This window comes from Nyctibius grandis, chromosome 6 (genome assembly GCF_013368605.1).
Source record: "Nyctibius grandis isolate bNycGra1 chromosome 6, bNycGra1.pri, whole genome shotgun sequence".
Classification (NCBI taxonomy): domain Eukaryota; kingdom Metazoa; phylum Chordata; class Aves; order Nyctibiiformes; family Nyctibiidae; genus Nyctibius; species Nyctibius grandis.
In genome coordinates, this window is record NC_090663.1 from 64,628,366 (window position 1) to 64,642,326 (window position 13,961).

A 13,961-nucleotide genomic window follows, 5' to 3' on the forward strand; every position below is an offset into this window, starting at 1 on the left:
GTTGTCCTTAATCCTTCTTGTTTGTTGCTACTGTCATTTATATTCTCTCGGTTTTCAGCCCTTTATAAGGGTAAATTCACTGCGTTCAGTTCCAAGGGATGAGAATGATCTATATTAAATGTTTTCGAAAACTGAGTTTTGTCAGATCGCATTCCTTTAAGAGAAATAACTTCTTAACCAAAAAAAGAGGCATATATATACACACACACACACACACACATTTCTGTAATTTTACATTTGGAGATTCCCAGGGCCTTATCCAGGCATATTACTGTCTACGGAAAGTTGCCCATTAAATTAAAAAGAAAAAAGAAAAATCTGAACTGATCCTAAGAGCTATGCAGAAATCTTGGTAGGGAATTACTAAGAATTCCTGTTTACCACATAATAATTTGGATCTGAGAGGATATGGTAAATAAAAAGCAGTTTCTAAGTTGGTACACCTTAATTTATGAACTCTTCTCTAGATTATGTGTTACAGTAAATAATTCTATGAGTAATTACCAAGCATTTGAGCGAAACTTTAATCAAAGAGCTGAAACTCTTTCACATTAGAAACTGATGTAAATGAAGATTTATTTCAACAAATTTTCTTCAGGTTTGTTGCTTCAGAAGAACAGTGCAAAATTAGGTATTTTCCTGGAGTTTTGGTTTATTATTCCCTTCCCAAGGTCTAATTCATGGTTCTAGAAATGCCAGCATAAAGTTGTACAATGTATAATATATTATTCTCTTTTAGGACTAATAACATTACTGTAAAGTCATTTTGTATAAATTAAGCTCCCTTTCTAAGGTGAAGGGACTTTCTTCCTCTTCCCTGTGCCTTGGGATTGATCTTTGTAGGATGAACCTTTCCATTGCCCCAGGCCGTGTACACCCTGAGCAATGGAAAACTGCTCCTACTGCAGATGCCAGTTTGGTCCCTGTGTTGTCATTTATGTGTGGAAAGTCCCTCTGCTCTGTTTCATACCTCCTAGAGTCACTGATTATAAGAGAGAAAATCAGATCTCACATTTTGTGCTGCAGAAAGTGTTTTCAGAGAGGGGTTTTTGAGGAAGAGGTCCCCAAAAATGCCTCTTTCAGTCATCCTTTGTAATGTTGATGTGGGGGTTGTTAAGAATTCATCTTCTCTGAGGGCCACTATTTGTGTGTTTGAACTTTGTGTTTTTTGGTGGGGGTTGGGAAAAGGACCAGGAGACGAGCTACACCATCATCAAATCCAAAGAGACGATGATTACGGCAGATGGCTTGAAACCAGGCTCAGCATACGTCTTCCAGATCCGAGCCCGGACAGCTGCCGGCTACGGTGGCTTCAGCCGAAGATTTGAGTTTGAAACCAGCCCAGTGTGTAAGTCCTTTTCATTACTGTCAGCCCATGTCTCTGGAACAGTTACCAGAAACGAGTCAGGGGATTGATACCTTTGCAGAGAGCTCTTCCTTGTCCTTGCCTCATCCCTTGACTTTGGAAACATCAGGCACATCATGACTATGCACTTAGACAGGCTAACACATCTGTCCTTGCTTTCTCGACTCAGGTGGTAAGGCAGGAGATTAAGTCAGGAGATCTTCAGGCTCCAGAAATTCGTAGCGTTTTCTGCTTAGAAAAATCATGAATTTATGATAGCTGATGCAAGAGAGGACAAGGGCTCTCCTCTCAGGAGGGACAGAGGGCATGAGACCTGCTCCTCCACACCTATTAATGGCTGTCTGCAGAGGATGCTGAGCTCTCTTAAATATCTACATCTAGGGGAAAAAACCCTGAAATGGTGCCTCTCTGCAAGGGGAAGAATTGAACCAGCGTTAGTGTCTTTTGGTGTAAGTTCCTGTCAAGTTGAAAGATGGTTTCTGTTGACTGCCAATGCCACAGCCTCAAGGAAAGGAGTTTGACTTGTGATCAGAAATGGGAAAAATGTGCTCTGCAGGCACAGGACTTTTACTTGGCCTGTTACATACAAATTTGTGGGGTTTGAAATTTTTTTTTTTTTTTTTTTAATGGATCTGATCATCCAGCTCTGGATTCTGGAGCAGATTCTGTGGCAGGGTGAACTCCTGAGGCATGCAGAGGCTCAGCTGCTCTACCCCTGTGTTCAGGCACAGCTGTGGGGAAATTCTTTTTGTCCCGATTACCAAATTTTTGCAGAGGTGTCAAAGATAGTTTTCTCCCTCAGAAAATATGTCCTATCTATTTCAGTTTGTACAACTGTCTTTTATTAATTTTGTATACTGTTTGCGTGGAAGAGAAATTTTGTGGTGGAAATACGCTGTTCATTCCTGTGGGAAAGAGCCTATTTTCTGTATGTTTTCCTTGGAAATTTAAATTTGTCAATGCTTTGATTACTGTTACTCCAGTCTGAATGAATGTCATCATTCAGAATTGCCTTCTTCACTTGGAGGAAGAAAAGGCGCTGCGTGATGTCCTGGATCAACTCTTCTGCCACATCCTCCAGGTAGAACTTGGCACGGAATTTGAAAAGCAGGGGGCTTTCTTTGCATACATCCTGCGCTGTTACCTTTTTGTTCAATTTCAGCCATGTTGAGAAGCCCTTGGTGTCCTGATACTGAAGTCCAAAAAACCAGACCTCTCTTAGACCAATTGTCTTGATGACCTGATCAAAGAGTTGCTTCATCTTTGAGAAGAAGATGCCAAGTTGTCTTTTCAATTCATGCTACCTTTGAAGCCATAATAGATTTTAAAGGAATCATTATACATGTGCAGATGTAGCTGTGGAACCAGTGATTGAACTAATACAGTGCAAATTGCATCGCGATGCAAGCATTAATGCAATAAGAATGGTCTATTTAATGTATTTCTTATTGTATTAACCATTAATAGTGCCCTATAAGTAACAACAAAATCATCTTATGCTGAAAATTATTCTATATTATACTAAGGAAATTTTGCTTGCAGTTGGAAAATTTCTGGTTTAGAGTCATTTGAGTAATAATGTTCCAGACTATTAATAAATAATATATGAAATATATGCACATTTGATCCAGCACTGCCGGTACCCATGATCCTGGTCCAAAAATAATGGCACTTCTGTAAAGCCCATCCTGTAAGTACCTGTGTTAATCAGGATTTTTTGAGGACATCATGTGGGAGTATCTTTAAAGACTTTAAACCCCCTGGATCATTTAGTCCCACTTGCACCCCAGTCTTTTTAGCCTTTTAAAGGCAGAGGAGTAGGTACTTCTCTGATACGAAGGAGCTGCCCAGTGTAGTCAGAGGAATACCTACTGCATGGTCCCCAGTTTGAGAGCTGGGAACTGTTCCTCTGTTGGACTTGAGCTCTGGCTGAAGCAGGACTTAACCAAATGTTTAAACGCTTGGTAGAACTGAAATGCAACGTAAGCCTCAGTATCTTGCAAAATGCAGCTCCATTTGACATTTAAAATCTTTTAAAAAGCTATTTTTTTTTTCCAAGGCCCTGTATAAAGTCAGTATTAGTGCTGGGCGTGTGACCAAACTCCCACTGCTTTCCTGCACGATCCGGGGAATCTGCAAGCAAGCACAGATCAAAATCTCACTGCTACATCAGAGTTCAGATCTGAACCTCTTGTTAGAGCCAAAGCAAATTATTTTGATTCAAGTACAAATGAAAACCTTTCAGGGACTGTCATGAGAATCAAAAATAGCCTCCAAAATCATTTGGACCAAACAACAGGTTTTGTTTCCCATTCACAAGGTTTCTGTGAAGTTATTTTTAGTACACTTGGAGGAAATATGAAACAACAGCCTGAGAAATGCAGGGGGGGGGAAGCCATAACTTGTTTTGGACTTTTCTCTTTTTCCAAATTTTAGGGTTTTTTTACATACTGCTGCCTGCATATGCAGTTCTGCAAAGTGCCGTGATGCAGCCAGGGCTGCATTTTTCAACAGAAGTTTTTTGATTGGGTGGAAGCTGTTGCTGGGTGTATCCACTTGCTGCCATCCTCCTTTCCAAATGCCACCAAGCTCATCTAGCCCTGATAAAACTAACCTTGCCAAAAGCTGGTTTTCGGCTGGATTGGTGAGCTAATCCAGCTGGTCAGCCGGGCAGGAGTGGGAACATGTCACCAAGTCAAGGAGGGGTTCCCCACCAGCTTTAAATGGCAGCAAGTTCCCAGCTCGTTTCATGAATTCGGGCTTTTTAGCTGCCGTAGATCACAGCAGGATTTATCTCATTTCCCCATTCCTCGAGCTGTGCAAAAAAACACCAGTCACACCTTAATGTTCTCCTTTAAATGTTTTTCTTTTTAATTATTTTGTCAAGAAAGCAATAAAACATTGTCTTAAGGAGCCTCCATAAATTCGTGAGGCTAATAAAATCTCTGGATGATGGCACGGGTTTGGAGCAGTTAACATTAAATATTTAACATATCACAGCCAATCCTTCTGAAATCATTTATGTTGCTGTAGCAGGTCCACGCCACTCGCCGCTGAGCGCCGGAGAGCTCCCGTATGAAGAGCTACTTGAAACCCATTGTAGATCGATGTTTAATGCTGTACCTTTTCGTCTTTCTTTTCTTTTAACAATTAATATGGGACTATATTAAGTTATTTTATAGCCTCCATAAAGTTAATCCTGTGCTAAGGACCCCTTTTTACTTTAATCATTTAGTTAAAGGCTTCTTCAGTGCGCAGTCAATTCCTGCTGCTCCCCGGGGTGGATGAACTTCATCCGGGGCTGGCATGAGGGTAGGAGCTATAATGAGGTTTTTCCTCACACAGCAGCAGCGCCTATGTGAGGGAACTGGTTTTGCGGGGAGGAAGCCAGATTTATACCCCGGGGTGGTGAAATATATGCAGCTAAATAAGCTGGCAGCAGAGAGGGCAGGATGAGGAGCCTTTGGTTTCTGGTTGGGGAGCCCCACATGCAAACTGCTGGGGAGAGATGGGCTCCTTCCCCTGCAGTGCAAAGCAGATAAACAAGATACAAGTGGTGTTAGCATTTCCATTTTACAGGCTGCAGGAGCTTGCTCACCTGCTTTTACTTAACCTGTGGCAAAACCCAGTTCTCGAACAGCTTTCCTGACCTTTCTGCTGGCATCTTTATCACAGGACTTGTCTCCTGCCTTTTGGTACGAGGGATCTTTACAAGGCATGGACTGGGAGAGTTCTGCTTCCCCTGGCTGGTAAAAAGACCAACCAGTGTATGTGTCTTAGCTAATTCCTGTTTTACAGAGGGCACCTTCTAGCCATGTGATACAGATGCCACAAGGAGTTAGTTTTCATTTAGTTTTAGCTTCTTGAGGCACGGGTAATGCTGTTTATCTCTGAAATCTTGCTTATGTATCTTAACAGTAACATTTCATAAATGTTCTTTCTGCAAATGGGAACATGTTGGGTTTTCATCTTTTATCTCTGTGATTTCTAATGCAGCTAACTCGGGAAGAAAAATTTGAGTTTGCAAACTCAGAGGCTGCATTCTGCAACACTTTGGTTTCTGAATTCAGCAATGAGATGTAATTTTGTTGGGTTTTTGGTTTGGTTTTGCATGTGTGTTTGGTTCCTTTCCTCCCATTTCCTTTCCAAACTAGAAACAGACAGCAAAGGGGGAAAACACAAACCGTAAAAGAAGAAACGAACTAATAAGACTTGAAACCTCGCTGGCAGCCTCACTAGAAAGCCTTATGTGAGTGCTGACTATCATTTTAACTTTAATCTCCATTTTCTGTTTCTCATCTCAGCAGTAGCTGCATCCAGCGACCAGAGCCAGATTCCTATAATTGTTGTGTCTGTAACAGTGGGAGTCATTCTGCTGGCTGTTGTGATTGGTTTCCTTCTCAGCGGAAGGTAAGAGAAGAAGCTGTGTATTTATACTTCTCCAACTTCTATAATAACTTTTATCTGACCAGCTGATTAGCACGATTTAGGCGAAAGCAGCATGTGATTGAAGCTGTTGAGCAGTGGCACTGTAAAACGGTGCGAGGGTGGGTTGATTGATCTGTTTGGACAGGCAGGAATGGCAAAGGCTCGCTCACAGAAGTGGTTCGCTTCCCAATGATTTTCATCTCTATATAGACTGGCCCTGATTATTTGAGTTTGATTCTCACATGAGTGTTTTCACATTCCTTTGAAAATAAGTAGAACATGTTATTACAGGTAAAATTTCCTGAAGCCCATATGTTTGCAATGGGCTTTGCTCACAGAGAAAACAACTCCAGGAAAACACTTGAAAAGAAAAGAGAAGAAACCCAGCCGAATGACCAAACGCCCCAAGTTTTGGTCAGGTCTGGATTTCATTTCTCATGTGTAGGACACTAATGTGTTCCCCACGTGCTAGTAAATTATACAGAGAGCTCCCTGCATGGAGGGAGACAACTCTGCTTCAAACCATCAAGCGATCCCATTGACTTCTCATGTGCTTAAACATAGGCAAGTGATGAAAGCCTGGGCTATACCATCTTTGGCAACTCTAATGGAAGTTGATAGAACTTGTTGGTGAACAAGGGACTGTGGTATTGGGGGAAAATCTGGCTTGTATCAGGACCAGTTTGTACTGTGGCACTGAATCTGTGTAGCAGCCAGAACACAAGGCACTTTTTTCATATTCTACACGTGTATTATTACTTTTTTTAATGGCAGTAGTCAAACGATGCAACATCCTTCATGCAAAGCAATGTGAGGTGCATCTCTTGATTAGGCTGAATTTGTTGTCAGTGCAAAGTAAACATTTATGCTTCTAAGGTACCCATCAGCCCATTGTTGCTTTCATGATACATGTCTGTCTTAAGCTCGAGTCTAGCAAGGTGGCTGTAAAATGCAGGATATTTGTAAGTGTTAAGAGTAGTTACAAGATACTCGCAGAGGAACTGTGCTCATAGTAAACTTATTGGCTGAGGGTCTTATTTCCCAGAGGAGGTAGGGTATCAGTTTGCGAACGCGGCATGGTGAAATCCAGCCAGGCTGAGCAGCTCTGTCCCCAGGCATAAGGCATCCATAGAAGGACACAGTTATTTCCTCTCTTAAGAGGTAAGTGCTGCCAGACACATCTCTGCTCAAGGTCAGAGACTGACAATCTCTTCCAGCTCAGCCATTTGAGCTCCTGTCATCTGCTTTGAGTGACTTCAAAATGGGAAAGTAAATGCTGTCTGCAAAAGAAGCACGCAGCAGCGTGGGGCAGCAAATGGCTACAGGCCATTCACACCAGGGGCTACAGGAAAGCTGTAGCCAAAAAGACTTGGCTCTGAACACTGTAGGCAGGAGTTCAAGTCTCTCCTTGAAGGCTGGAGTTTTTAAGACAAATCCCTCCTTGAACAGAACAGGAGGATATGGACCTTGGCCTCCCACAGCCTGAATGTGTGCTTGTATCGATGCAAACAGGAGGATGCATGCATGGCTTGTAGGGAACCTACTGATGTAGCCTGGCATTTCTGCAAGGAGGAGTCTGGGGGTGTGAATCGCAGGTGGAGGGACATATATCCCTCTGTGGCCATAACGAATTGCAGCTGTATGGCAACCAGCAGCTCTTGCTTTTCCCACAGTTGCTGGCAGGTGCTCGAGACCCCTTTGGGGAGGATGTGCCCTTGCAGGTCTCCTTTTTGCTGCTACCCTCTCTGGTCTGAGCAAGCAGTTGCAAAGTCTGAGCCATTTGTCAGCACTTCTCATTAGTTATATCTTTCTGTCTTTTGCCCTAATGGGCTTTCAGGATGTGCTTCCTCTTGGCTCTTTATCTCTCGGCATGTTTATAAAAGCCCTTGTCTACTTTGGCTAGAGTTTTATCACTGCCTATGCTGGTGCCTTAATCTTCCTACCTTGTGCTCACACCTCTCTCCATGGATCCTGGGGCAGCTGCAGGTTCCTGGGAGCTTATCCATGGTGCCACACTGGACGTATGGGAAGGGGCAGGTACAGAGAGATAAGCTCTTGGTCCATTTTTATATTTTCAACCCTTCCTCTAAACTGGGAAGAACCCAGTCCCTCAGCGGGAGGTGATGGAAAAGCCTCCAGTGCCAAGGTTTGGTCCATCATTAAAGAACTGGCTTCAAAACCACAGAGCTTCTCAGCTGCTTTGAGTTCCTGTGAATTTTAAAGCCCATCTAGTGCATTGAGTGACTCATGAGAACAGAAAAATAAACCCCAAAAGTCCAGAAAGCTGACAGCCAATTTGAAATTAAACAAAGCAAAAAAAAAAATTGCTCCTGTTTGGAAGAAGCAGAAATGCTGCTGAAGTGTATCACTCATGCTGCTTTGCCTTGGATATGATTTCGAGACAATTTGTGGAGTGACTCTCCTGCTGTGCTACTGCAGGGAGGATAAAGACGTTCCAAGTCATGGGATAATCCCTTTCTGAAGCTGTTAACCTGTTTCTGGAAGATGCTTTCCTGTATCTTTGGAGTGGTTACATTGTTCTAGTGCCTGGTTCCAGGGAGTTAAATTTCCTTTCCTAATTCTTTCCCATACTTGCTTTTAGAAAAACAGACATTTTGAACTCCAGGAGTTGCTCCAGCTGGAATCACCGCTGCTTTCCATGCTGACCAAGCTGTGTGAAGCCCAGGCTCTGTCTTTTCTGCTACTGTAGGAGAGCAGGTACTGCCCAGCAGCAAAGCTAAGGAAAAAAAACCCTCTTGCTCTGCAGCGCTGATGATGTAGCCTGGCCAGCTCCTGCGAACAGGCTCCTCATTGCTGGCTCCGTGCTGCTCTCAGGCACCCTGGGCACCTCGGAATTAGGATATTCCTCCCTAGGATGCTGTATGCTGTTTCTTTGCGCCTATCCTCCCAAGTGCTGGGCTGAAGCGAGCAGGGGCTTGAGAGCAGTCCTGCCATGGGAAGGGGATGTCCTCCTGCTCTCAGCAGCTCGGAAGGTAGTTTCCCAGCTATAGGACTCAGGAGTTTTCTGGGCTCTGCAAGCTTTTTATTTTCTGCTAGGTCCCAGAAGGCAGAAGTTTCCACACCTCTTCGCATTTTTTTGCTTTCAAGTATCTCTGCAGTTTTCTCACTTCTTTTGAATGAATGTGAGTAACAGCTTGCCATTTCCTGTTGGCAGCTGGCCCTGAACCAAAGGTCAACTGAACTGTAGTCACGGTGGCATTTCCACATGCCAGCGTCTGTCTGTGGAAACGTGCTTTGTGTCTGAAGCTGGAGGTTCCTGGGAATTTGAAACTAAATGTGCTTTGCCTTGAACAATTAAGCTGCGTTTCAGAGCTGATTTACTTGCAGATGCTCCAGAAAAATGTTCCTGTAAATAATGTGTCCTCTGATCAAGGTCATAAATGCCAAGCAAAATAGCTGATCACTTTTTTAAGTTATCCCGCTCTTTGCATCAAGGGCATATTAATAATATAACGATCAGGATTACAAATCAAAGAGATTCACTAAATCAGACTGTAGTTGTCTCAGCAAAAAACAGAAGTGGATTGAAAATCTATTATTAAACCAGCTACAAGCATTGAATTAAAGAACTTTAATTTGTTAGGATTGTGTGTTCTTGAAAGCGCAATGCATTTTACAGATAGAGCCAGGCTATAAATTTTGCTTTCCTAGCAATGCTTGAATTAGATGCCGCTTGGCATTGTTATTCCTGATTGAAGTATATATTAATCTAAAATCATTACAGACTTCTGTTTTACAGTCTGTGTCAGACGATGCCAGTCACAAAGGTCTTTGCGCTCCATCTTGCAAGGAGCAATATGGTGCCGCAGTGGTCGTTAATGGCATCAACCCCTTTCTTCCTACAAACCGAGGTAGGAAACCAGATTTGCATCAGCCTGGGAAGGACACCCACTACTCCAAAGCACTTCCCCCTCTTTTGTCCTTCAAACCAAGTCCTGTTTGCAAAACTGGCAGGGTCAGGGTGAGCGTTAAGAGACTGCTGGTCCCTCCAGTCCCCAAACATTTGAGCTTTGTAGCACTAAACAAAGGCATGGGCTTTTACAGAGTAAAATGGGGATGCTATTAGGTCAATTCTGTGCATGTTTGCAAAAGCTGCTCCAAATAACTAAGAAGTGTACTGTGCATCTGCATTTATAGCCAGCTACCCATTATGGATGACCTTTCCATCTCAAGTGATCTTCCAAAGAACCGGAGGGACCTGTTTGTGGAACTTGAGAAAAAAATAGATTTGAAGCAACAAAAAACTGCCCCTCACCCTGTGTCATGCATATATAGAAAGTCTCTTTCTAGCAAGGAACTAGCCTTTGAAAAACAAAGCAAAGACAAATATTACCACCTGGGTATTAGCAATTAGAGGCTTCTGCACCAGAGTATCCATCCTTGACCTTAGCTGATTTAGACTTTCAAATATCAGCCCCTGCAGTGGCAGAGGGCTACTTTCTGGACACAAATATGTGCATCTTGTTAAAAAGTGACTTTCAGGGAGTAGAGAGAGTGAAAGGATTGTGGTGCATATACTAGGTCCTGAGCCAGCATTTGCAACCTTCTGTGATGTGGAAGGTCAAAAAGGATGAATTTTTCCACAACCTCCCCCCGCCATCCTACTTTCCAAGATGTGTCAGGGCTTAAAATAGTTTGCTTTTTCGATATTTCCATAGGAAACAGGAGACAGTTTGTAGATAATGTTTTTCATAGGGAGAGTTTTTCCAGCATGAGTCACAATTTTTGTTAGTTGTGACTTTTTAAAGGATTTTTATCTCTACATTCTTGCCTGCTCTTCCTTCTTCCTACAGGATGTTGTCTCCCGTGATTTATAGCCACTTTATGGTGCTGCCTACTGCCAAATATTCCCCACGATTCACCTGACAAGAGGAAGGATTTTGTTGGAGAAGCTATTGCTCTGCCAAGTCAAAATTCCCATCCACCAAGAGCAGGCAGGGTCTGGTCCTGCTTGTGTTCGGGTCAAAGTTTTTACTACCTCCGTCATGTTAACGGCTTCTTTGCCCTTTGGCAGTACATTTTCCCAGAGAGGAGCGTTAGCAGCATTGATATACAGGATCCCTCTCTGGTAAAAAAAGTGCTCCAGTGCACCCTTCTGCACAGGGTGATGCCTTCCCAGAGCCAGTGTGGAAATCTGCTGTCTGTTGTCCCCACCTCTAGCATCCTGCCTAGATCAGCTTGGCAAATTTGGCTGCTCGAACACCTTTTTTCTTTTTTATTCTAAACACTTTCTGGCTTAGCACTTCTGTGCAGACACACCGGGCTCCACAAGCCATTCTGAGCTTCTGCAGTTTCAAGGAGAGTTTAAGGGACCTAGGCTAATCTGCCTTCAGATGACTTTGGCCCAGACAGGAGGTGAGTTGACCAAATCTGTAATTAACTCCAAGCCCATGAGGCATTGCCCTTGAAAGCATCATTTCTGAGTTACTGTGGCAGCAGCCAAGGGAACGGGGCAGGAGGTCCATCATGAGCAGATAAGCGGCAGGCATAAGCTTTGTCTGAGCAGGGGAAATGTGGGGCAGTGCAGCAGTCAGTGATGAAAACTCCTCACCTTCATTCAGATGATGCATGTGATGGCATTGTGCGAGTCCCGTTTCCACTTCGAGAAGGGAATGTGGGCTAGAGGATGAAGAAGAAAATCAGACTGTCGTCCCTCTGCACTTCTGAATATGTGGATGTTTCACCTTGCTTTGGATGCTAGAAATAGGAAACGTGACCTCTCCTGGGGGCATGCTATGTTGTGGCACTTGGCCTCTTACCTAGAAAAAGGTTATCTGTACTTTCTTATGGCTTAGACATAGCAAAGTATAATGCCAGAGGTCTTTCCAAATGCAGATCCTTTCTCTGGTAGCATTGTTCTTCTTCCCCATAGTGACGGCATAGATATCATCTGCTTGGGCTTCTGCATTCGCAGTAATTCTTGAACAGCACAGAGATGTGCTTTAACATGTGAACTAGGTAGATTCAGAGACCTCAGCAGGAAGAGGAGGTGACTTCTTAAACATTCATGTAGTTCTGGGCAAAGTAGGAATATATTTCTAACATCTCACAGTGTGTAATGCTGCTCCTCTGGTGTTTGAAGCAAGCATTGTTGACTCATGAGGTGCTAGGTGTAGTGCTGGTCTCCTGACCAGGAGATGCAGGAAGCGATCGCTCAAGGCTGCATGAAGTATTTGAAAAATCTTCCCAGGCACTCTCAAGTATTTCAGTCTCTAATTGCGAGCCTCTGAAGAACATCCCATTAGAGCAGCTTATTAAAAGCAACAAACGAGGCTTTCATTTATCATGACTCCAAGTCTTCAACTTGTAACTCTTAAAAGCCGCAGCTATATATGGCAGAGCCTCTCTGAGATCTATCTAGCCACTAGAAATGTAGTTTAATTCTGAATGCTCTCTGGGTCTTCTGCAGACTTGTGGTAAATTAATTACATTGATTGCAGGCACAGTTGTTGAGGCCCATCATATATATACATTTCATTAACAAAGCATGTAGCCCAGGGTATGAAATGATGCCAAGGGTGTTGATAAGTCCTTACAGGTTTATTAAAGCTTGCTCTCTGGGCAGTTGGGTTTGCAAACCACATAGGCATTGTGGGGGTCACCTTTGCTAGAACTGGAGAAGTGTTGGCTTTGTGTGCCTGAGATAACTGAGAGCAGTAGAGTTGGTCTAGCCAAGAAGCAGGTCAGTGCCAGCAGGTGACAGAGGTCCAGGAGGTGCCACTGCAGCTCCAGGCTCCTCTACATTGTCTCTGCCCATCTGCAGCCCTTTCCTTGAAGCCAGGGCTTAAAGCAAAAGTTATACCTTGTTTCAAGCCAGCTTGGCTTTTGGAGATGCTGCTGCCTCAGTGCCTCATTCTTTCCCAGCAAAGGGTGTCTAACACTGCAGGTGTTTTCTCAGTAACCACCGTTACATGGATGTGTCAGGCCCAGCGCAGCAGTGGGGAGAGAAGCTGGGGTTGGGTGGAGTTGCGGGCCTCGCCCTTGGCCTCCTGCACGGAGGGCTGTCTGCGGGTGGGTACCATGGCGGTACTGTGCTGTGCTGCCGGAGGCCGATGCCGGGGGTCGTCCCCGCCGCCCCTCCCTTTCCACTCTCTTCCCGATTTCCCCCACCGCGCCGCAGGCGGCCGCGGGGGACAGCAGGAGTGACGACCGCACGCGGTCGCTGTTTCACTCCGTCAGCCTTCCGTGGTCCCACCCGGCCGTCGCTTCCCCCCATGGCACCAAGCCTGACAGCATTCAAGAAGCATTTGGACGATGCCCTCAGACACATGGTGTGAATTGTGGGGTTGTCCTAGGCTGGGACAGGAGTTGGACTTGATGATCCTTGTTGGCCCCTTCTAATTCAGGACACTCTATGATTCTATGTGTCATCTGTTAACCTACAGCAGATCGGAGTGGCTCCTGACCACCCGCTGGAGCTAGGGGCAGCCCTCACAAGCTCTCCTTGTAGTCTGCTGGTTGATTCAGTGAGGCTGGAGGAGACTTTGCAGATAATTTTGATGTATACAGTGCTCAGTTCAACTCTGACTGTTCCCCGATATAGATCAGCTTGCTGGCTAAAGATCTTAAAACCCCTGAGAGGTCCGGGCATATTTCATTGAGCAGTGATCTCTTATCCTGCCATAGCATTTGATCTCATCTGCAAAGTGTTTTCTTTCAGCTCCTTAGTTTCTAGACCAAGAAAGCCCTGCGTGGAGCAAGGGGACAGGGAAACTCTGCCCCTCCTAGGAGCCATCAGCACCCAAATGTGATGGCCATAAGGGTATGGCAGGTTTGCTGGAGTTTAGCATCCAGTTTTATTTGCCTCAGGATTTTTATATTGTGAAGTTTATCTGCCAAATCAAGCTGTCCTTTTAACATGAGCAGTAATAAATCTTCCTTTGTCGTAACTGTTCAGGCCAAGTAGTCCATTCACTTACCTATCCAAGTGCTCCTGGGACTGGAAAGTGAATTTTGTTTTCTGCTGATCCAGTTTATTTTGTTTCTAAGAGCTTTAGATTTCCCCTAATGTTACACCTCAGAGTATTTTGACCCTAAGCAAACAGCATTATGTGACAGGTGTGCAGGAGTAAGGCTGCATTGAGGCACATTTCCCTTTCACGTCAACATTTTTTTCCTCCCTGTAAAGCGAGCAAGTGAGATCTGA

At 44.2% G+C, this 13,961-nt stretch overlaps 1 protein-coding gene across 1 annotated transcript in view; it reads left to right on the top strand.

The window, feature by feature from the left end:
• The window catches only part of EPHA5 (EPH receptor A5), a 208,058-nt gene that overhangs the window by 152,721 nt on the left and 41,376 nt on the right, over positions 1-13,961 (top strand). Inside the window, 2 exon segments of the mRNA XM_068403694.1 lie at positions 1,189-1,348; positions 5,671-5,776. Of these exon segments, the coding sequence (XP_068259795.1) occupies positions 1,189-1,348; positions 5,671-5,776 (266 nt within the window).